The sequence below is a fragment of the Mauremys mutica genome, chromosome 3, assembly GCF_020497125.1.
Source record: "Mauremys mutica isolate MM-2020 ecotype Southern chromosome 3, ASM2049712v1, whole genome shotgun sequence".
Classification (NCBI taxonomy): Eukaryota; Metazoa; Chordata; order Testudines; family Geoemydidae; genus Mauremys; species Mauremys mutica.
In genome coordinates, this window is record NC_059074.1 from 33,184,507 (window position 1) to 33,210,203 (window position 25,697).

At 40.9% G+C, this 25,697-nt stretch overlaps 1 protein-coding gene across 4 annotated transcripts in view; it reads right to left on the reverse strand.

The window, feature by feature from the left end:
- ASAP2 (ArfGAP with SH3 domain, ankyrin repeat and PH domain 2) overlaps window positions 1-25,697 on the reverse strand; it is a 169,328-nt gene that overhangs the window by 110,963 nt on the left and 32,668 nt on the right. For all 4 annotated transcript variants that reach the window (XM_045011502.1, XM_045011499.1, XM_045011500.1 and 1 more), the window contains exons 3-5: window positions 21,042-21,187; window positions 11,408-11,482; window positions 8,881-8,930 (exon numbers count right to left, since the gene is read on the reverse strand). In XM_045011502.1, coding sequence (XP_044867437.1) covers window positions 8,881-8,930; window positions 11,408-11,482; window positions 21,042-21,187 — 271 coding nt within the window. The remainder of the gene's footprint in view (window positions 1-8,880; window positions 8,931-11,407; window positions 11,483-21,041; window positions 21,188-25,697) is intronic.

The following is a 25,697-nucleotide window of genomic DNA, read 5'->3' on the forward strand; positions in this document are numbered from 1 at the left end:
AAGTTCAGGATCCTGACACAAGGAAGAAAGGAGAGCAGCAAAATACGGACCCTGGACCTCAGAAAAGCAGACTGACTCCCTCAGGGAACTGATGGGCAGGATCCCCTGGGAGAATAACATGAGGGGGAAAGGAGTCCAGGAGAGCTGGCTCCATTTTAAAGAATCCTTTATTGAGGTTGCAGGAACAAACCATCCCGATGTGTAGAAAGAACAGTAAATATGGCAGGCGACCAGCTTGGCTTAACATTGAAACCCTTGCTGATCTTAAACACAAAAAAGAAGCTTACAAGAAGTGGAAGATTGGACAAATGACCAGGGAGGAGTATAAAAATATTGCTCAGGCATGCAGGAGTGAAATCAGGAAGGCCAAATCACACTTGGAGTTGCAGCTAGCAAGAGAAGTTAAGAGTAACAAGGTGGTTTTCTTCAGGTATGTTAGCAACAAGGTGGTCAAGGAAAGTGTGGGCCCCTTACTGAATGAGGGAGGCAACCTAGTGACAGAGGATGTGGAAAAAGCTAATGTACTCAATGCTTTTTTTGCCTCTGTCTTCATGAACAAGGTCAGCTCCCAGACTACTGCACTGGGCAGCACAGCATGGGGAGGAGGTGACCAGCCCTCTGTGGAGAAAGAAGTGGTTCGGAACTATTTAGAAAAGCTGGACGAGCACAAGTCCATGGGGCCTGATGCGTTGCATCCGCGGGTGCTAAAGGAATTAGCAGATGTGATTGCAGAGCAATTGGCCATTATCTCTGAAAACTCATGGTGATCGGGGGAGGTCCTGGATGACTGGAAAAAGGCTAATGTAGTGCCCATCTTTAAAAAGGGGAAGGAAGAGGATCCAGGGAACTACAGGCCAGTCAGGCTCACCTCAGTCCCTGGAAAAAATCATGCAACAGGTCCTCAAGGAATCAATTCTGATGCACATAGAGGAGAGGAAAGTGATCAGGAACAGTCAGCATGGATTCACCAAGGGAAAGTCATGCCTGATTAACCTAATTGCCTTCTATGATGAGATAACTGGCTCTGTGGATGAGAGGAAAAGCAGTGGACATGTTATTCCTTGACTTCAGCAAAGCTTTTGATACGCTCTCCCACAGTATTCTTGCCGGCAAGTTAAAGAAGTATGGGCTGGATGAATGGACTATAAGGTGGACAGAAAGCTGGCTAGATTGTCGGGCTCAACAGTTAGTGATCAATGGCTCCATGTCTAGTTGGCAGCCGGTATCAAGCAGAATGTCCCAAGGGTTGGTCCTGGGGCCAGTTTTGTTCAATATCTTCATTAATAATCTGGAGGATGGCGGGGACTACACCCTCAGCAAGTTTACAGATGACACTGAGCTGGGAGGAGTGGTAGATATGCTGGAGGGTAGGGATAGGATACAGAGGGACCTAGACAAATTAGAGGATTGGGCCAAAAGAAATCTGATGAGGTTCAACAAGGACAACCGCAGAATCCTGCACTTAGGACAGAAGAATCCCATGTACTGCTACAGACTATGGACTGAATGGCTAGGCAGCAGTTCTGTAGGAAAGGACCTAGGGGTTACAGTGGACGAGAAGCTGGATATGAGTCAACAGTGTGCCCTTGTTGCCAAGAAGGCTAATGGCATTTTGGGCTGTATAAGTAGGGGCATTTCCAGCAGATCGAGGGATGTGATCATTCCCCTCTATTTGGTATTGGTGAGGCCTCATCTGGAGTACTGTGTCCAGTTTTGGGCCCCACACTACAAGAAGGATGTGGAAAAATTGGAAAGAGTCCAGCAGAGGGCAACAAAAATTATTAAGGAGCTGGAGCACATGACTTATGAGGAGAGGCTGAGGGAACTGGGATTGTTTAGTCTGAAGAAGAGAAGAATGAGGGGGGATTTGATAGCTGCTTTCAACTACCTGAAAGGGGGTTCCAAAGAGGATGGATCTAGACTGTTCTCAGTGGTAGCAGATGACAGAACAAGGAGTAATGGTCTCAAGTTGCAGTGGGGGAGGTTTAGGTTGGATATTAGGAAAAAAAATTTCACTAGGAGGGTGGTGAAGCACGGGAATGGGGTACCTAGGGAGGTGGTGGAATCTCCATCTGTAGAGGTTTTTAAGGTCAGGCTTGACAAAGCCCTGGCTGGGATGATTTAGTTGGAGATTGGTCCGGCTTTGAGCAGGAGGTTGGACCAGATGACCTCCTGAGGTCCCTTCCAACCCTGATATTCTATGATTCATATTAAAATTGTTGGGAATGGCACCTCCTGGATGTAGAATCTTCTAGAAAGCAGTGTCTACTGGGGCCACTTGCCCCTCCTTATTGCTCCCCTTGTGAAGAACACAAGGGTATAAAAAGGGAGGAGGAGTTCCAACTGCCTTTCAGTTCCTTCCCCAATTTTGGAATTCTTTAGCTGAGATGCCAAAAAAAGTAGGAAAAATGTGGGTAGACATGTGAAGAATATGTAGAGATGACACACTTGAAGAACAATCTCCTCCTTCTTTTATATGTCTCTGCGTATTCCCACTTGTGAGAGATTAATGTTTAGCACAGCACACTAGGAAGGTAGGCTGAGGATTTATAGGTGAACAAGAACTGCAGAACTGCCCAAACAGGCATCACCTCTGGATGGCAAATCAAGAAAGTATTAGAAGAGTCCACAATTTCGCTCTCTACCAGATCAGACCTCACTGAGGGACAAATCTTTGTTTCAAGGACGTACAGAGCTTCAACTAGCAGCTCTGTAAATTGATGAAAACTGCTGCCTTTGAATTAGCTGAATACCTACCAATATAGTCAGAAGAATGAACACCTGGGAAGACAAAAGGATGTAAGAGCTAGCTAAGATATTTGTGCAGCTGTACAAAAACACAGTTCAAAGAATTTGCCTGTACATAGTTTCCCTTCCCCCCTTCGGCAAATCAGTCTTTGGTCTAAGGGAGAGAATCCTGTAGACCAAACACATAGTTTTCAACTCCAGAATCCTACAGAATTCACAAGCCTAGAAATGGCTGGAGAACACGGTGCAGATCCCAAGCCACCACCTGGAAATATTAATTTAGATGGAAAGGGAGAAGAGAAAGGAATTCCCTTACAAGCACGTGTTATCTTCACCTTCTGTATCTTGAAGGACCTGAGACATAAGTGGCTCAAGTATAAGTAGTGCCAAGACGGGATAGCTGTAATCAGTCTTAAGGAGGCCACAGATGTAACCTGGATAAAGGTATATCACAGTTACAGTGTAAAAGGAACCAGTCTGTGGACCAAAGTCTAGATACAGACACAAATGCATGAAAGCCCTGATGTCTGAAACAATCATGTCAGGATAGCAAAAACACTGTGCTGCTTAAATAGGAAATAATCTTGTGGATACCCCTGATTAGGTGGACTAATAATACAGGGTTGGAGCTAGTCCTGTCGAAAGAGGCAATATGATACCAATGTCACTATGTAGATAACAATTTTCATGTGCTTAGCGACCAAGGAATAGCACTACAAACCAACAATTCCGAGCAACCAGTGTTTTCAATCTCACTTGATAATCCCAAATTTACAAGTTAAAGTGCTTTCGCACTGGGCACTGTCACTACCTGCAGATTCAAGCTCAGGTAAATTTACAAAAACATGAAAACACTTTTGAGCTACACCTGAAACAAATAGCCTGTAATGTTCAAACTGAGGAGGAAAATCCAAAGTCTTTCTGGGACTGCAGTAGAATAAGCTCCAGGACTAAAGCATCAGAAACGTGGCATCAGAAGGCCCAATTCAACCTGAATTGAGTCCTTTGCTACCAAGGCAGTGTGGTCCCAGCAGCGGCTGCCAATTTTTTTTTTTATTATTGATGTATTTATTTATTTTAAACTGTTGCTCCTTGAAGCTTGGGGGATATCAACATATAATTGATTGTACATAAATAGGACAAGCATTCAGATACAGTGATCCACCATCACAATATTAGAGTGGACTTTAGAGAAGCTTTTTATAGCCTGTCTTCCGAAACAAAGCATTGAAACTAAAATTTGAAACCTAGATGTCTCTAGGCAGTAACAGCCTTGGACAGTTTCAAAATCAGGCCATCAGCACCAGCTTTGAGGTCTGAGTCACTTTTAGAACCAATAAGTGTTGTAACACTGAAGGAGACATCATAGGCACTGGAGCTACCTCAGTCTCAGCATGGGAAAAGTTTTTTCAAGATTTCAGAACCAAGGATGTCTTGGCACTCAAGAACACCTTGTTTAGGGAATCCAGCTGAAGAATTTTGTGGCTGACTAAGGCCATTCTGAGTCCTCCTCAGAACTGTTAGCCTGAAAATTTGTCAGTTCTACTGATTTCATCTGGAGGGACTCCCACAAAAGGAATGCCTAGAGCCTCAGTCAACTATGATTGAGGACTCTGGGAGTAAACCACCATCTCTGAACAGTTTAACAAGCAACTAAGCATCTGACAACTGGAGAAACTCTGGGGCACAATGCCAACATTTAGGGATCAGGAGACTATGGTGCCACCTATAAAAACCAAAATCAATGATGCCAGGTTCTCAGAACCAGTCTCAGTCCATCTGTGAACCACTTATGTTAGACAGTGTCACAGCATCAGATTCTCCTGATCCTGTGTTGCTGGATATTCAATATTAGACTGCTCAGTATAGAGTTGATGGTGCCAGAAAATCAAGGGTGCTGGATATTTGGACTCAAACTCAGCTACTCATGACAAATCAGGCTGAAATAAGGTATAACACCCCTTTAATAAGTGGCACGTCAGAGAAGTCAGTTGTGCTGGCACTGGACTTGGGCAAATCCACCAACCTCGGTATCATTGATACTAGGCACTAAATCACTTTAGCAAATGGTTTACCCACGATAACAGAAGTGGAGTCTAGGCACCGAGTTATGTTGACTCAGATGGATCTTATGGCCATTTCAGTTGGATACACGACGTCAACTAAGGTCGACTTTAGTGTCACTTAGGGTACGTCTACACTACGGGATTATTCCGAATTTACATAAACCGGTTTAGCAAAACAGATTGTATAAAATCGAGTGCACGCGGCCACACTAAACACATTAAATCGGTGGTGTGCGTCCACGGTCCAAGGCTAGCGTCAATTTCTGGAGCGTTGCACTGTGGGTAGCTATTCCGCAGCTATCTCATAGTTCCCGCAGCCTCCCCCGCCCCTTGGAATTTCCGGGTTGAGATCCCAGTGCCTGATGGGGCAAAAATCATTGTCGCGGGTGGTTCTGGGTAAATGTCGTCAGTCACTCCTTCCTCTGGGAAAGCAATGGCAGACAAGCATTTCGTGCCTTTTTTCCCTGGATTGCCCTGGCAGATGCCATAGCATGGCAATCATGGAGCCTGTTTTGCCTTTTGTGACTGTCACCGTATGTGTACTAGATGCCGCTGACAGAGGCGATTCAGCAGAACTACACAGCAGCATGCTTTTGCTTTTGCATGACAGCAGAGATGGTTACCAGCCACACTGCACCATCTACCATACCATAAATCGGTAATAAGATGATCATGGCTACCAGTCCTTTTGCACTGCACTATTTGCTGCTGTCATAAGTGCCCCTGGCTGAGATCAGCCAGGGGTGCAAAAGCCAAAACTGGGAATGACTCCCTGAGTCAATCCCTCCTTTTTGGTATCTAAAAATAGAATCAGTCCTGCCTAGAATATGGGCAAGTGTACTAGAGAACCACTGTATCATAGAACCAGAGAGCACAGCTGCTCTGTGTCAGATCCTACAGAAATTATGAGCTGTATGCTATTCACAGGGGGTTGCTCCTGCAACAACTCCACCTGTTGATTCCGTTCTTCCCCCAGCCTTCCTGGGCTACCGTAGAATTGTCCCCCCACTTGTGTGATGAAGTAATAAAGAATGCAGGAATAAGACACAGTGACTTGTTAGTGAGAAATGAGTGGAAGGCAACCTCCAGCTGCTATGATAGTCCAGACAGGACATTAAGCAGTGTGTAGGAGAGGAGCCCAGCATCCCGCTGCTAGTCCAGGGGCAACTGAATCTTTTCTTTACACATGAAGGGTGGGGGCTGATGGAGCTCAGCCCCCTGTTGCTATGATGAAGGTGGTTACCAGCCATACTCCACCATCTACCAGGAAAAGTTAGGGGCAGGCACCCTTGATCAACCTAACTGATGCTAGTCAGCATGGTTACCGGTCCTTTTGCACTGCCCCATGTGCCAATAGGCTGATGATGACGATGGATATTAGTCTTACTGCACCATCAGCCACCCATGGCGGGGGGGGGAGCAAGGATGTTGGTGTTGAGTGCTGCAGCATCGCGTCTATCTGCAGCATTCAGTAAAGATAGGGTGACATGTAAAAGAGTCAAGAGAGGATTGTTTTCCCTTTCACTTCTGGGGGTGCGTAAATTGCCGAGCTATGCCCTGACCCACCGCGGACACTGTTTTTGACCCTAGAAGCATTTGGAGCTCAGCCAAGAATGCAAATGCTTTTCGGATACTGCAGGAACTGTGGGATAGCTTGAGTCCTCCAGTCCATGAGCGTTCATTTGATTCTTTGGCTTTCCGTTACGCTTGTCACGAAGCAGTGCGCTGAGTCCCTGCTATGGCATCTGTCTGGAGATTTTTTAAAAATGATTTTGAATTTCGTCTTCTGTAATGGAGCACTGATAGAACAGATTTGCCTGCCCTTACTGCAATCACATCCGCATGGTCCATGCTGGAGCTCTTTTTATTTTGATTTCGGACTGCATCGCCACCCGTGCTGATCGGAGCTCCACGCTGGGCAAACAGGAAATATTCAAAAGTTCGCGGGGCTTTTCCTGTCTACCTGGCCACTGCATCCGAGTTCAGATTGCTGTCCAAGGCGGTCAGTGGTGCATTGTGGGATACCACCCGGAGGCCAATACTGTCGATCTGCGGCCACACTAACCCTAATCCGATATGGTAATTCCGATACTAGCGCTACTCCTCTCGTTAGGGAGGAGTACAGAAACCGGTTTAAAGAGCCCTTTATATCGATATAAAGGGCCTCTCAGTGTGAACGGGTGTGGCGTTAAATCGGTTTTAAGCTCCTAAAACTGGTTTAAACGCTTAGTGTAGACCAGGCCTTATACTCAGCACCATGCCACGTCAAGAAACTGGCTCACCGGAGTAAATTGTGCCAGATCCACAGCACTTGACTCAGTTGACCCAAAAGGATCTGGAGACCTAACTCCAGTTATACCAGGGGTAGGCTACCTATGGCACGCGTGCCGAAGGCGGCACGCAAGCTGATTTTCAGTGGCACTCACACTGCCCGGGTCCTGGCCACCAGTCCGGAGGGCTCTGCATTTTAATTTAATTTTAAATTAAGCTTCTTAAACATTTTAAAAACCTTATTTACTTTACATACAACAATAGTTTAGTTATATATTATAGACATAGAAAGAGACCTTCTAAAAATATTAAAATGTATTACTGGCACGTGGAACCTTAAATTAGAGTGAAGAAATGAAGACTCGGCACACCACTTCTGAAAGATTGCCGACCCCTGAGTTATACTGATTCTGATCCACTTCAAGCACATGGTATACCTGCCAACAGTATCAAAATCTTGGCACCAGATTCCGACAACACAGACAGTAGTGGGAATGATACTACCATGGACAACATGCAGTGTAAATGTAGCCACATCAGTCCCATAATATTAGAGAGACTAGGTGGGTGAGGTAACACATTTAGTGGACCAACTTTTGTTGGTGAGAGAGAGAGAGAAGTCTTCAACCCAGACAGAGCTCTGTGTGGCTTGAAAGCTTGACTCTCTCACCAACAGAAGTTGGTCCAAAAAAGATATTACTTCACCAACCCTGTCTCTCTATTTCATCAAGTGGGTCCATGGCGCTGGATAATAGCCACTGGATGGATCTGGGGGTGCCCATAGTGTTGGAATCTCAGCACTGAACAAGGTCAACCTCAGTGTCATATCAGCAATGATGGAATGTCAGCACCAAATTACGTCACCCCAAAGGGGTTCGGAAACCACAGTGCCAAGTCAACTGCCAGAATTCCAGTGCCAGGCCCAGTCAGGTAAGAAAGGGAGAAGGACATAATTAAGCCAGGCACAGAGCCACTTGGGCTAGCAGATGTCCAGAATTGATGCTGGACTTACATATTTCCAGATTTAGTTGACTGGGCCTGTGAAGTCCTGTCCCATCCCACAATAATCAATAGGGGCGCAAGAGGCATCCTTCCCACTTCTCTGGACTGCTCAGACTCAGCCATGCCAGACTCACACCTTCTTTGTTATTCTAAGTAAATAAACTGTATGAAATGACTAACAATCAAACTAACTAAACTGAAAATGGTCCATGAAAAGGCAGAAGGAGGCAAGAAAATAAAAAACGACAAATGCTAAGGACACTATATGCGATCCAAGTTCACTGCACCTTTAGAAGTTTAAGAAGGAATTAAAGGGAGGTTGGGGCCACTTGCTCTTTTATACCCTCAGAACCCTCCACCAGGGGAGGGAGAAAGGGGGCAAGTGGACCCCAGTGGACATTTTTCTCTAGAAGATTCCACAGCTCAACACCAGGAGGCACTCAAAGAACAGTACCTCTCCCCATATGCAGTGAAGGGGGTAATAAAGGTGGACTGGTTATGATTGCTTTCTAATGGGAACATTATTATGCACACAAGCTTACCAAAAATGGAACACATTTTTTAACCATCATTGCCATAGCACAATAAATGACAATTAACTTAATTCATAAGTTATATTATCAACTACAGAATTCTAAAATAATTTTTCTATAGATTAGTATTGTGCACATGCCTTGAAAGAAATTATGCTCAGGATCTCAGGTGGGGCTAGAGGTGTTACAATAACATAAACCACCACCACCTCTACATTTCAAATTATGCTCTACACTTTTATTAAAAAGGAAATACATACACTTTTGTTTCATAGTCCTTCCAAGCCTTATCAAAAGGTTTTTTCAGATCCTGTCAACATAGGAAAAAGACATTAAACATGGCTAAGTATTTGCTTCAAAAACACAGTAGATCTAATCACCCAGGCCCAGGCACTGTTGTGGGTGCTCAGTACAGGACTGACAGGGAACAAGGAGCCCTTCCTCTCCCCCTCCCACTTTGTGCAGCTCACATAAGAGCTGGGCAAAAAGAGATCAGGTGTGTGTAAGGACTGCTTCCTAACTACTACTCCAGGAGCGCAAAGCTGCATGCAGAACAGATTATGGTGCAGCCTTCAAAAAAAAAAAAAAAAAAAAACACCAGCATGTGGCAGTGTGCATGCTCCCCCTGCACAGCTCAGAAAGGCATCTGGCCTCTAAAACTTCCCTTGAGGCAATTCAGCTCTGCACCACCTGAAAGTCTTTTGCCTAAATGGTACAATCAAGTCTTTAGTAAAGACTTAGTCATTTGACTTCAGTGGGAATAGGATTGGGCCCTATTGGCCCAAATCCTGCATCCTAACTCAGATGCAGAATTTCCCTGGACTTCAAGAAGAGCAAACTAGAGGATCTGGCTCTGAGCACAAGATAACTTGGATAAGTGCTTATTTTTACAAGGCATTCAATTGTTTTATTAGCATCTAATTTGCTCGATGATCATGATTATTACATGATTAGAGAGATCAGCCCATTATAGATCAAACAACATTACTAACTACCAAAATTAGAAAAAAACTGATAATACCTAGCAGGAACCACACACTTCCTTAAAACAATTATTTATGAATTCCATATTCATAATTATTCACTTAAGCCTCAGACCAAAGCAACAGCATTGTAAAGACTGAGGGCCCAGTCCTCCAAATACTTAGCATCAATGACACTACTCATATGAGTAATGCTACTCCCTTGCATAAACGTTTGGAGGACTGCTTAGGAAACCATCAGCATAGCACTTTCAAACCATTATAGAACAAAGATAATATTTTCTTTTTTACTCTGCTGCATTTCTACTTCCTCCTTTTTTTTTTTACCTGTTTATAACATTAACAGAACCAACGTATACAGCAGAGTGCATTGCAATAAACTGATTTTGCACTTGAACAAACACCATATCAAAGGTGAGGCATGAAAAAGCAATGTACTGCTTTGTACAGTGTGCTGCTATGCACGGTATCCTGAACTATATGAATCCTGTGTCTCATTTGTTTGTGCAGGTTAGTTGTGAAAATAAAAATCAAATTATTTCATCTTATTAAACATACCCAAATATTACACTGAACTGGAATGGTCTCAGGCAGTCAAGAATACAGGGATACAAGAAAGTCTCTTGACCCCACATTAACACCTTGATTCTGCAGCATGCTTAACTTTATGTACTGAGTGTAGTTCCATTGTCAGTTGGATCAACTACACACAATGCATAAGGTTAAAACACTTGCTAAGTCTTTGAAGGATTGGGACCTCAGATCTCTTTCCCAATTCAGTTATAAAAGAAGGAAAACAAAAATATGCTGCAGTTATTGACTTGTTGTGCAGGAACAAGTTAGAAAGAGGTAAAAGGGGGAGGAAAAGCTGAGATAACTAGAAGGAGGATAAAGGGTCTGACCATTTTTGTCTATTTTTTTTTTAAAAGAAGCATTTTACCTTTCTGCAGTTTACAGCCTATCTTGTAGGATTTTTGTTCTGTTTTTTCTCCCTTTAATTTAAAAATTTCAGAACAATTCCTTCCAGTTGCTTCCTCACTGTTCACTAATAACCAGACCCTAAGCTAAAAAAAACTCCTAAGCCATTGGCTTAGAAATTTGTTACAAAAAACGCATCAGCATTAGGGTTCTAAGTTTATTCAACTCAGGACACAGTTATTACCTCAGGCAGGATGCATCCAGACGATATTATTATAACATTTTTCAGCTACTGGTTTAAATTCTATATTTATTCATGCTAAACAAAAAGTTTCACCTACTCAAGCGTAAAGCTCCAAATAAATTTACAATGCTACACAATGTTAATAGTAATCCTTTTAAATTAAACACAAGTTCTTAAGCATCTCTCTCCACGTATTTTATATGAGCTCTATACAATCCTTGCAATCTTCTACCACAGCTTCAAGATTATTACACCTTCTGAAGGAACTTTGTCCTTTGGTTTTGTAGTTAACTACACACTGTACTATAGCTAAGCCACAAGAGCAAAGAAGTAACTCAGTTCACAGCTAATGTCAAGGGCATCCCTTAGTTACCGGGTAGTGAAGTAGTATACTAGCATATGGGGGTAGCTATGTTAGTCTATATCCACAAAAACAACAAGCAGTCCGGTGGCACCTTAGAGACTAACAGATTTATTTGGGCATAAGCTTTTGTGGGTAAAAAAAGCTCACTTCTTCAGATGCATGGAGTGAAATACATACTAGCATATGTATTTTTTCAACTAAAATTAAATTGGTACGTTAGCCATATATATTTGTACCAAAAATAACTTTATAAAAACAGAAATAAATGATTACCATACCCCTTTTACTCCTTTTAGGTCTCCCTTAAGCAAACTGTCCAATGGGAAAGTGATTATGTTGTTCATATTCTGAATCTGTAACAAAAATTTAAGTTACTCTTTAAAGATTTTTAACATACTATAACGAAAAATGTACATTCTTTGGCTTCACTCAAATATTTGAAAAGTTTTAATTTCTCTTCCTAATACTGTTTAGTAAGTATTTATTAGTACAACCAATAATCAAAGATACATGCAATATGACTGAACCTTAAAACGCGTATCTGTGAACACTACCAAACATACAACGTATCTGCAGATGGGATGGCAGTAAGCACAACATCCAGTAGAGATTGCAAAATGAGTCCATTAATTTCTGCACTATCTGCTTTTTGTCTGTTGAAATTATAATAATATATTTTTTTCTACATTTAATATATTTCAACCTATTATTGCTAATCATCTATTTTCCAATCTCTTAAACCACATCAGTATAGACTTACGTGTATGCTTAACTTTAAGTACAGGAGCAGTCCCACTGAACTCAATGGAACTACTTAACACACACAATCAAAATATACATATCAAATCTTTGCAGGACCAAGACCTTACAGATTATCAATTTAACATGAGAGACTGTCACCCTTACTCATGTTGATTAGTGCCTTACGCTGCAGTATTCCCAGCAATATAAATAGGAATTACTAACAGAGTAAGGTACTATCCAACATAAAGGAGGCAGAATCTAGCCCTTTGAAGACTGCTGTTTGATATATAATATACGTAACATGCACTCTTAAAGGGGTAGGTTTTCAAGGAAGTATGCAGGAACAATTTATTTTTAAACAGAAAAAATATTAATTTTGGAAAAGGTACTAAAGATTTTATGATGACATAACATTTAAGAATAAGCAAAATATCACAGGGGGAAAAAAACATTTCATTTAGAAAGAAAGGAGAAAAGACAGCACAATTTTGGATTTAAATACCATACCTTTAGCCACATTCACATAACATTTTGATTAAACAAAATAACTAAAGCAAGAAATAATGCTGTATGACTATGGGTAGCAGATACCAGTAAACCTCTATAAAGTGTTTCATCTCATCATATGATTCAGGCACAATGTTCAAGCTGTGGGCATTATGTTAAATTTTTAACTTAATATAAATATACACATTGCATTGAGAGTAAGAGATGGTGTAACAGAACTGCATCAATGAGAAAGATTAATTTATGTTAACATATGAAGAATTTTTTAAAGGAAGATTTCCCCACCCCATCCTCCACCCACAGAAACCAGGAAACACACAGAAACGTGTACAATGGGTGGGATTTTCAAAAGTGCTCAGTGTATACAAAGAACTTTATATCACCTAGTATCAAATCCTACAGTCACTTAAGCAGTGCTAACAATCTCTCAAGAGAGTCCCATCTAGTTTTCTGCAGCCAGAAAGAGGAAGATGCAAATAGGAACCTCAAGAAAGGAATCTGAAGCAGTATAATTGCAGAGAAGGGATTCATTTCCAGCCCAGAACAGTACATATCAAGAGTTACCATCTAATGGCTCTTTGGTGGCTTAAGTGAAATGATCTCAGTGGTCCCAATACTGTCCTCAGAGGGCAGCTATGCATGTAAAATAAAATAAAAAAAAATACAAAAAAATAAAAAAAAACCCAATATCATCATCGACATACTTGGCACTTACTGAGATAAGCCTCAGAAGAGAGGCCAAAGAGTAATTAGGCCTGAAGATCTGACTATACTCTCAAACCTAGAGATGGTTCATTCACGTGGGGGGGAGGGGGGGGAAGAGGAGGAAATGAGGTACATTGGTGGCAGCACATACATTTTCACTTGACCAATCACATTGCACCTTTTCTGTGGATAGAGGTCATTTAGTCTCAATGACTCAGAAGCGCTCTCTTTTTATGTGAATTAATTTCACATGAAAAATAAAAATTGGTAGCAGTAATGTTTTTACCTGGATTAGGGACACAGTGCTGAAAATGATTTGTCTGCTCCACATTAACTGCTAAGGCATGGTTAGCATTCCATCATCTACACATCAACATAATTGTGTTCAAACATGATGAAAGGGGAGGCTACTTACCTGTAAACTGGATGTCCTTGAAGATGTGTGGTCCCTATCTATGTTCCACTGAGAGTTATACATGCACACCATGTTCAGAGCTGGAGAATTTGAAAGTTGCGTCCATTGGTCCAACTGCCTCTTCAGTTCCTTCTCCACCATGAATCAGATAAGATAGAAAGCAGAAGGGACGGAGAGCAGGTAGTGGAATACAGATAAGGATCACACATATTGAAGAATTTCCAGTTACAGGTAAGTAACCTCCCATTCTTCTTGGAGAGATGGTCCCTACTGTATTACACTTCAGGTGACTGACAAAAAGTACCTAAGTAGGATGAGGGTGCGAGCATATAGATAGTAAGGCTGAGCAGAGTACCACAATCCCAAATGTGGCATCAGCAGAAGAGTCCTGGCACCAGGGCATATCTGGCAAATGCATGAATGAAGCCTCATGTGGCTGCTTTACAGATACTCAGAAGTACCTCCTGAAGAGATGCCACAGTTGTTGCTTGCTCTCTAGTGGAATGACTCTTATACAACGGCAGATGGGAGAGGAGGTTCGACAGCTGATAGAGTAGATTGCAAACACAAAGATCCATTTGGAGATTCTCTGGGTGGAGATGACGTGCCCTCTGACTCTTTCTCCTATGATGATAAACAGTCTAAGGGATTTTCTGATGGGTTTTGTTCCCTGAAGGTAAAAGGCCAAGGCCTGCCAAATGTCGAGGGAGTGGAGTCTTCATTCCTCTGTGGAAGCATGTGGTTTTGGGAAGAAGAGCATGCAGGTTAATCAATTGGTTATGGTCAAATTACAAAACTAGTTGGGGCTGAATTTGAGATGTAGACACAAAGAAACCTTATCCTTATAGAACATAGTGAACAGAGGATCTGCCATCATTGCTCCAAGTTTGCCAACCTCTTTAGCTGGGGTGATGGTTACAAGGAAAGCAACCTTCATGGAAAGATGAGACTTGAAGCAAGAAACTAAAAGGATCAAAGGCTGGGAGGCGGGGGGCTTTGTGAGTACTGAGAGAACAAAGTTTAGGTCGCAGTGGGGAGTTGGCTTCTGAAGGAGCTGGGCGGCCGGGCGGCCGGGGGACGCGCGGGGGGCCAGGGGACGCGCGGGGGGCCGGGGACGCGCGGGGGGCCGGGGCAGGAGCCAGGCAGGGCCGTGGCCGGAGACCAGCCGGGGCGCACAGCCCTCCTCGTTCCCTCTACCCCTACCTCGGCGTCCTCTTCCTGGGCCTGAGCAGGAAGCCTGCTTGCTTCTCAGCCCTCCCAGGCTTCCCGTGCTCACAGCTGGTATGTAAATGTTGCCTACGGTAATTACTAAATAAAAATGTGTTCTGTTTTATGTTTAAAATATTGATTTCTGAATTTTGGGTTAGAAAAGTGGGGGAGGGGTCATCTTATACATAGGGGCGTCTTATACACAGAAAAATACGGTAATCGCCCAACAGATGCCAGTATGTTGCCTCTACATTTTGATCTATAACTTTTTAAAAGTTGTTGGAAACAGAGACACACACTGAGGTCTAGGAGTGCTTCAGAGATGTTGCAAGATCAGTTGCCCCTGGAGCCAGAGAAACAGTGGCAACTTCCACGTTTTAAAAAAAATAACTGACCTGGTTTCCACTTCTAAAACTGCTGCTTTGGCAGCCACACAATTTTCCCTTTGACAGCTTCCAACAAGATAAGATGACAGAGATAGGGTAGTAAATTAACGATCACAAATTGGAAAAGGCTGGTAGGGGGAGAAAAGGTGACAGGCGGGAGAAAAGGTGACAGGCGGGAGAATGTTTATTTTCACAAATACTCAGCTGCCAGAAACCATACTAGATGTAATAGCCAAGCCAACATTTGCAAGGGAAAAAGGACTAAACTACCATATATACTCATTCATAAGCCGATTTTTTTTTCGGTAAAAAAGGGAAGCACCAGAGAAGGAGGTCGGCTTATGAACAAGTATAGAGAGGAAGAGATGGGACACAGCCCCTCCCCCCATCAGAGGAACCAAGGAGAGGCAGCACAGCCAGCAGGGAAGAGGCGGGGCCAGATTCTCTCCGCTTCTGGCCACGCTGCTCTCCCCACAGCCTCCGAAGCAGCTGCAGCTCTGGGGATGGCAGGCTGCAGCTCTGGGGATGGCAGGCTGCAGCCGTGCCGCTCGGCCCCGCCACCTAGAGCGGGCTGCAGCTGTGCCACCCGGCCCAGCCCGCTGGAACATGCTTGGCTGCGCTGCCCAGCCTATCAGAGCAGCTCCAGCCAGGCTAGAGACATCCTCCCCTAGCCCTCCCCAGATAAGGTGGGAAGGGATGGGATGGGGACAATGTTTTGGGTTTTTTTTAAATTAAACAAAAACACCTCCTAACCAAAAATGTCTATAACTTTTTTTTGAAAAACCATTTAGACACACAAATAGGGATACGCCAAATGTGCTTTTAAAATTTTTTAAATTTAATTGAAAATAAAAAATTTTTTATAATTGGAATCAAGGACTCTAAGTGTGCATTTTATGGTTACTAAACCATTTCTCTACTGTTTGTGTCTTGATAGCACTCAGCCATTGGCCTCTCACACACCAAAGCACATAGGTGTTCATTAATGACTGCTAGTATAGCTTAATTTACTACACCGCTTAAGTAACTTCCCTTTCACTAAAGATAAGCACTATTTGACTGAAAAATTTAAAATGGGTTTCCCAGCGTTGCAGGTTTTTAGCAGCACAAAGCCAATTAACATCAACAGGAAATGAACAACAATGAAATATTACACCACTGTCAAGATAAGATATAATGTGTGCCTGACCTTGGAATTTTTAAAAGTTATTAATTATACAGTAAAAGAAAAAGCATTGAAGAAAAACAATGTAGATTAAAGTCTTTTATTTAAAAAAATAAATTTCACAGTACCTAACCAAGATTTCTCAAGGAATATAGGCATTACTATGTCAAAACAGACCGATTGCTTGCCACCTCTAGTACATTTTAGAACAGAGATCGGCAACCTTTGGCACAAGGCCTGTCAGGGAAAGCCGCTAGCAGGCCGGGGATGGGTTTGTGCGCAGGTTTGGCCGGTTCACCGTTCCAGGCCAATGGGGGCTGCAGGAACACACAACAAACTAAGGATGAAAACGCCACTGGATACTTAGGAGGAGGGAGAGTATATTGAGGAATGGGGGGGGGGGAGTAGAGGGAGAGAGAGAAGAAAAACACAGCACAGAGTTGTTAAATAGCTACTTTGTTTCTAAAGTAGAAGGTAGATACATGCACAGATCAGATCTTTTTTCCAGGGAGAAACAGATAAAGGAGATATGCAATTATAGGGTTTTTTCCATGGCATAGTAAAAACTTGTCAAGAGTAGGCATGTTGGGTTGATTGGCCTTTTCCCTATCCTAATATTTCTGATTTTCAAACTCATACCATACCATCTGACACTTAATCATATAGGGAGTCCAAGTACTTAAAATTACAAGTGACTGTGTCAAAAACATCCCATACACAGACCTAACCACACCATTGATGCTACTATTCTAACCAAATGAATGCCAAACAAGCTATCAATGAAAAATACCACCAAGGAACAACAGTGTGTATGCCAAGAAAAATAGTGTTCCTTTCTGAAAAATGCCTTACCGAGGTTATCAGAATCAAAAGAAATATCAAGTGGACTTCTTAAAGACCATTTCTGACCTAGAGAAAGCTCAAGGAAACTTTATAGCAGTATACTGGAGTTACAATACAGAAGCCAGTAGATAGAGCTCTACTATGATTATATGGGTTCTGTACTGGAGAAAAAGGTGCACATCTGTAAGAAACTGATAAAAACCAATGTAGTGGAGAATGTAAAAAACTGATAATTTTAACGGAATAATGCATATTAATGTGCAATTCAGTCCCCCTCTAGAAACGCCACACAGCTTTTACAGCTAGTCTCCAAACATGAAAAACCAAAGCACCTGAAAATTGAGTTCTCCAAAAAATATAGTCTTATAGCTTCAGTAGCTATTTTAAAATGCACATATAACAGGAATCCAGCCAGATACATACGTAATTCATTTGCTCCCAATCAAAGCTATACCAAGGCCTGAAATTCAACTTGGCCACTCTATAGTTGAGTCGTAAGATACCAGAAACAGAGTTTCTGATGTGAGGAAGTGAAAGGTTTAAAAATCCAGATGCCCGGATATGACCATGAAAAGATTAAAGTCATGATAGCAAAGTGTGTACTTTGGGAAACCTTCTACATCAAGTATCAGTGGTAGCCGTGTTAGTCTGTATCCACAAAAACAATGAGGAGTCCGGTGGCATCTGAAGAAGTGGGGTTTTTACCCATGAAAATTTATGCCCAAATAAATCTGTTAGTCTTTAAGGTGCCACCGGTCTTCTCCATCAAAAGAGAAAAAGAATTAAAAGCTGTGAAAAGCAGACCATCTTTAAAGGAGATTCATACAACATGAAGGAACGATTTAAAGGAAATCTCTCCCTTTTTAATTCAAACATTTTAGAACTGCAGCCCCCAAAATGCAACCCAGATGTTAAGCTGACAGAACACAATAGCTCTCCAATCAAAAAATCAAGACAATTCTAAATAAATGATAAGGTAAAACTTAACACTAGATCTCACGTTACGCTAGTGTAAATAGCTTTGTCATCTGTTCCAGTCTGGGCACGTCCTCTCTCTCCCCAGAATATCGCTACTCATTCTGCTAGCATCTTTTCTGAAATCTTTTAAAACTGCCTTATGGAACTAAAGAACGTAAGTGATTAAAAAGATGGCTTGCAGCAGCAGCTTATATGGCATAAAACATAAAAATTTCTTTACATCTGAAATACAGTGGGTGCCAAGTTAATGTCAATACATTCGTTTTTGATGCAAAATGCTTCGAAATCTCTTTGTACTGTACATAATTCAGTGAGTGAGGAGACAGACTAAAAGGGTATTTTTCTGGGGGGGAAGAGGAACCACGTATGGGGGAAGGAGGTACTGAAAGGACTTCAATCTGACATTCCAAGTGTGTAAAACGTTCAGGTCAGTATAGTTTACAACAGTATAAAGAAACATGAAATGTGCATTATGCACAGCTATGATGTTGTATTGTATAAATAAAACAGATATCAATAATTAAATAATAATAAAGAAGAATCCAAAGTCTCTTCAGAATACTACAACACTCCTTAGAGACAGTCCCTCGTAATCTCCACATAGAAAACAACTTGTATCCAAGCAATTTGGAGATGATTTTCAAAGTACGATACTTCCAGAAAGATGAACAATTTATTCAAGCAGTATGAATTTCTGGCTGGAAAAATTAAAGAAATACTCTCCAAGAAGTTCATGTTTATAAATAAGTGATTTTCAAAAAACCTTAGAGTTTGTGTGTTTTTTCATGCTTGGACATTTAACAGTTTTTTGGGGGGAGAGTTTAAGCTTTCCCTGCTGGTATCTGAAACTCAGATAACAATAGGTGTCCGTCCTTCAGTTCTCGTTTTGCAATCAGAAGGAAGCAAACAACTTTAAACCTCAGAAGGGTGGAGCACATCTGGAGAAAGAAAGGAGCTGTCCATTGGGATACATCCCTCACCAACCTGCAGTAGAGGTAGTGGGGAGAGAGGACCTACCTGCTGGAATCTGTTGAGTCTCCCCTGATATAAAATAACATAATGATAATGAGACATGAGGAGGAGCCACAAAGTTTCTGTATATGAGAAAATATGTGGCACTCAGCCAGTAGGGAAAATTAGAACCATAAAATGAGAAGAAAGAAAGACGTGCATTTCTGATCTATGTAAATTGAAGCAAGAAAAATAGACTGCTTACAGTGAGAAGTCAAAACAGAGCAACAAGTTTTAGAAACACTGCGTTTGGTTTTGCTTAGAGGAAGATGAATCTGATTATGAAATTACTCGTCTACAACCAAGTCTCATAATGACCTTAAAATAGTCTGATCAGGTCACACACAGTGTACAGATACTTCCTTTGTAAAGGAGACTCAGACCTTTGGATGAAAAGTAGTATATAAAAGCTACACTATTATTCTTATTATTACACATAACCCACACCATTCTGTAACTGTGGTAATTAATTCTCTTATTAATAAGAGTAGTTACTTTTTTTTGTAAAATGTCCACATTTATTTGGCTTGAATTAAAAATTATCTTTAAAAAAACATAGATTCAGTTTCAGCTTCCCCACTGCTATTTTAATAAGAACATAAAAGCTGACATTACTTTTTCAGTCAACATTGCTTGTGAAAACATTCATTGCTTAATACAGATAAAATAACTGAAACCCATGTTACAGATTACTATACTCAGCTGGAGAAACAGTTTACTCACCATACTGTGTTAAAATGAGATACAGTACAGTGTTTCTGTAGGCAGCATAAGTGTACTCATTTAAATGGCCAATTCTGCCACCCTTACTCAAACTGAGTAGGTCTACTAATTTCAGCGAATACTCATATGTTAAGGGACTAACTCAACTTGAGTAAGGGTGGCAAACTGTTCCTTAATCTCAGAACGTCATACCCCACATCTGGAGATATCCAAATTCAATGTGAAATACGTTTCAGTGCTAATACAGTCAGGGCTTCATTCCCTGTCTCACCAAGATCATGCTCAGTGAGGCAGGGAGGGGACACTATCAGGGAGCCAGTTATGGCCTGGAAGCTCCTCTAAATAACATCAGCTGGCAACAGTCACCAGAAGACCACTGCCAGCTGAGCGCAGCTGAAGCACATCACACACTGGCCAATCCTTCTTCCTGTCCCCCGAGGAAGGTAGCATAAAAGTTAGCTCTAGCTGGCTCTATGAGAGCTTGGGACTCACCTATCCTAGGGGAATGCAGCCAGCTTTCATTCCCTGATTATGCCCTCTGAGTAACACAAAGCAAGCAGAGTGGGCAAAGAATCTGCCTCTTGCAATTTAAGTTTTTATATTCCCATGTTCACTCTGTGCATGTAGAACACATACAATATGGCCCTGATCTTGCAAGGCACAGAGTGCCCGCAACTCCTATTGTAACACTTATGTGCTCAGCATTTGCAGAATTGAACCCTATATATTATTTATAATCTGCAGAGTATCAAAAATGGGGTAGGCTTTTTACATGCAAGAAAGAAAACCATATGTTCTCCAAAAGCTTAACAATCCAATTACATAATGCAAAGGCAAGGTAAAAACAGAGTGAACAAGCAGTGGAACATAAGTCATAATTTGTTAGTTTAACAGTTTTAATAGCTTTCTTTGCTGTTGTCATTTAATAATAGGGATTATTTCCACTTCCTTGAGGAAAGCACTAAGATTCATAGGCTTCAAAGAAGCATGTTTCAATTATGGATTTGAAGGAGGCAAAGGTGAAGATGTGGCATACTGGTTCAAGTCAAAGATTACAGACATTCTCAGGGAGGTCAGAAATACTGGTCTCCAAAACACTGAATTTTCTTCAACAGGAACAATTGTGGTTTTATTTGTGAACTAAATATACCTGAATCATCTATACGTATAATTCTTCCTAGCATAGTTCCAGTAATAACAATGTTTTATTCTAGACCATTTCTTACCAAATTTTTGAAGAGAGCAGTCAACTCCTTTGTAAACACAGAAAATTTTAAAAACGCTGTTCCCAAATCTGGATCATCCCTACAGACACAGTTGCCTCCAAATTTCTCCAATGCTTGAGTGTACTGTTCTTCATTTTCCACATGAGCTTCAAAAGAGCAAACACAAAATTAACTCCAATAGCTACATGAACAAATTACTGAAAGTTACAACTGGCTAAAACAAAACTCCAGAACTTTCAGATGAACAATCTCTTTATTAACTTATTTTACATGTCAACTTGATGCATTCAAAATTAGTAAATACTTCTTTAAAAAAATCAAGTGTGTTACATTGTGCACCAAAATAATTCTTCAATGGTAAATTTAGTTTGTGTTCTTTGACTAAAAACACTGGCACGTGTCTTACTCTAAATCTGTAAAAAGCGCAATGATGTTCTCCACCCGAGAAATCCCATTCTGTTTCCTGGGAGATAAAAACCCTGGAAATAAAATTATCCCTTTGTGAACTTTCTGATTAATGAAATGAAGAACAAGTCTCATATTATGTGATTCACTTCACAAGCATGTTTATTCCTCAAACACTGAAGGCATACATATTATCCAAAACAGAAAGCTTGACTTTCTTTAAATGAAACACAAGAACACACTAATTTAGTAACCAGTCTACTAACTGGTTAGGTATATTACTTATCTGTGTCTAACACACACTTATTGGCTTTTTCAGTATTTAGCCTATTACAAAGTTTGAGCCTAACCTACCTGAATGTATTAAAAACATATTTAAGTGATGCTAAGTTGACTGGACAGAAGTGTACAACTTTTAAAAACTGAAGATTCTGAGCTGAACTATTCTATCACCTCCTTTTAAAATGATGAAGCTAGTACTTTATATTTTATACATACAAAATAAACTATGTTAAAGAACATTATTTAGGTTGCAAAGTCAAGCACTCTAAAATTAGGAAGCGCCTGATTACAGTTGCCACTGCAACCTTAATTTTGCCCTCTTGTGCATCTATCCAGTATACTGAATGAGGAACAAGTCCTGTGGGAAAAACAATAAGCAGTCATGTAATTAAAGTGTGCAGCATAATGCATACATACAAGAGGGCTGGATTAAGGTCGCACAGACAACATTAATTCAGGCATTTCCTAACTTTCCAGTGCTTGAATTTGCAACCTTATTAACAAAACTACGTTATTTTGTATGCAATTGCCTTGTTTTTTTAAAAAGAGATAAAAATAAATTCTATTAAGTGTAACTGTACATATCCACCCAACATGCAACATCAGCAAGGTTTGAATCTTGTGCTGCAGTGCTGAAGGTTCAGACTTCTAACACTTAAGCAAAGTACATTAGCTGTCAGCAAGAGAAGGTCACTATCCAAGGGAGGGAGGAGAACAAGGCGCTGGCACTATGGATGGCTCCAGATGTATGGCTGGTTCTCTTTCTTCTCCTTCCCCATTCCCCTGGAAAGTGAGGGGCTTCTGCCCCATGTAGTGCCCCAGAATTAGGGATGCCAGGTCCCAAGAGCAGTGTGCTTTGGAGGAGAGGCTTCCCTCCTCTCTCCCCACTATAGATGCTCCCATGTGTTCCAAGTGCAGAATGTGGTGGGGGAGGGGTAGTGTAACAGCAGCATGAGCCTGGCCATAGAAAAGAAGGTTCATGTTCAGTTATTATTTGGGCATATTCCCAAAATTTCCCTAAGGAACACAAGCCACATTAGGAAAACAGCAATTTTAGTAGTTTATCTTGTAGCCAAACCCAAGCAGAATTTCATGGGACAAAGAAGAGACACATCTCTAGTCGAGGGCTTTCTCCCTGATGATTTCAAAGGCCTGCTGCAAACAATGGAGGTGTTAAAACTTCTCAAAAAAATGCAAAAGAATCTTATAATGGAAAGTGTTCAACAATTTAAAAAAATCACACCCCCCCAAAAACATTCATCTTTAAGCAGACACCAGCATAGAAAATTTCACCCCAAACTGTTCAAATTTGGCCATTACAAGTAATTGAAAATGAGGTCTAATAATGGGAAGTGCTGGGCAACCTTAATAACAGATGGTGCTACCAGCCCCGCTTATAATAAATATTATATTCATTAGACTATATTCCTCTCCCATCACCGTTCAAAAGTCATTCTTCATGAACAAGGAGCTCTTCACATCAGAGCTGTTTCTTTATAGGTGTCTGTACACTGCCTAGCACAACAGGGCCCTGATAATGATAAGGGGCTATGGTAATTTAAGTACTGGGCTGGGACTCTGGGTAGCCAAAATGGATCATGCTGTCACTTTCTTTTCTCTCTACTAATCAAGGACTTTTTATGCTGTGTACCAGACATCTCATAAACCAGGGTGGATAAAAATCACTGATTTAAAAAAAAAAAAATCAGAATTTTTTTTATTTAAATCAGATTTTTTTGATAAAATGTTTTTTGAGGAAAAAACCTACCGAAAGATAGTTTTAATTAAGATACATTATAGCTCAAAGATATCTCATCATGAAATAGGGATTATAAATTCTAATTCTATAGTATGAGGCAATATATTCATGTAATGTTTAAGAAAAGTTGTGTAAATGATTTCCAATAGTTCATGGATTAGGGACCCAATTTTATGAGGTTCCAGGGGCTTCTGTATAGATTATTTACTCTAATCTTTCTGTCTACCCAATGGGACTCAGTGCTTACTCTAGAACAGGGGTCGGCAACCTTTCAGAAGTGGTGTGCCGTGTCTTCATTTATTCACTCTGATTTAAGGTTTTGCGTGCCAGTAATACATTTTAACGTGTTTAGAAGGTCTCTTTCTATAAGTGTATAATATATAATTAAACTATTGTTGTATGTAAAGTAAATAAGGTTTTTAAAATGTTTAAGAAGCTTCATTTAAAATTAAATTAAAATGCAGAGCCCCCCGAACCGGTGGCCAGGACCAGGGCAGTATGAGTGCCACTGAAAATCAGCTCGTGTGCCGCCTTTGGCACGCGTGCCATAGGTTGCCTACCCCTGCTCTAGAAGATCCCATCAGAGATGTTTAATTTTGCAGTTCTCAAACTGTGGATTTGTGTCTCCAGAGAGAACATGCTTGTTAACAGCAAAAATGTTTTTAAATAAATAAATAATGTATAGAGGTGAGAAATAAGAGACCTCAACCCTACTGTCCCTCTGCAAATTTGTGTACCTCTCTAAAAGTGCAAAGTTTCAAAAAGTACAATGAATAGAAGATTGTTGGGGGCAGAATAGATCTGGACAAGGAGAAGAATAAATGTGAGAAGGGAGGGACAGGCAGTAGAAACAAAAGTGAAACTGTTTGAGCAGCATATTCCAGAAGTCTTTCTGAGTGTAGCCTTCACTGATTTCAGATTTACCATACTATTCTATCACTAGAAGGGAAAACCTATAATGGCATCAGGCCATAAAAGAGACCCAGTTTGGGAATATTTTAATGAAGTACCTTTACCTGTTGGTAAGACAGGCATGTGTGCAAAATGCAAACAGTGCAACAAAGAAATGCAAGGCCTGGTTGCCCAAATGAAACAACTGAGACGTGTTCCTTCTCAGGAGGAAGCTGTGTTGAAGATGATGAAAGGAACATTTCTGAACATGCAGGACCTTCAGGATGGCAAACTTTTTTTTATTTCATACTTCTTTTGTAAGGACTGTCTTCCTTCTGGACTATTCTTGAATTCTCATGTTTGAGCAAAAAAATAGTTGTTACTCTATCGTTTTAGATAGTACCTAGATAGTATCTATCATTTTAGATGCAGTTGTGATAAAATATAAATAGCTGAAATAGGCAGATCTTCCTTTTACAATTTTACCTTTTGAAGTTGTACAGAGTGTCAGTGAATGCAATGAGTAATACTAAATGAGCAGTGGGGTAATAATAATTAAATAACTGCATTGACTTATTTTGTTCAGGAGAATCCATCCTCAACATCCAGGATTCTGAAGACTATCCACCTTCAAGATCACCATCATTTTCTATAGTTTCAAAGTAATCTGCCAATGATAAGTGTTTCAGTCACATCATGTATGTCACATGCCACAGTATATTACCTGTAGCAAAAAGAAAAAAAAATCTCCATCATCCAGAAACAACCATAGATAAGTTTGTGACAAGAACCAGCAGATTACAAAAAGAGGTAATTGATGAAAAAATTGCCTGGTTTGTTTATGCAACAAACTCTCCTTTCCGTATGATTGAGAACCCACACTTCATTAACATGCTGCAGTCATTAAGACAGGATACATTCCACCCAACAGAGCAGATGTTGCAGGCAAATTGCTGGATAACGTGTATGAAAAAGAAATTGAGCAATGTGCAAAAGATCTAGAAGGTAAAATTGTTAACTTGAGTCTTGATGGGTGGAGCAATGTCCACAATGATCCTGTTGTATGTGCTTGTGTGACAACAGAAAAAGGGAATGTCTTCCTTACAAAAACAATTGATACGTCATGAAATGCACACACAGCAGAATACTTACAAGGAGTAGCAGTAAAAGCTATAACAAACTGTGGAAAAAAAAAATTCAAATGTCTAGTATGCAGCTTGGTCACAGACAATACTGCAAATGTATCCAAGATGAGAAGAAATTATTTTGAAGAGAGTGAAGAGAGTCCCAAGCTAATAGCACACGGTTGCAGTGCTCAT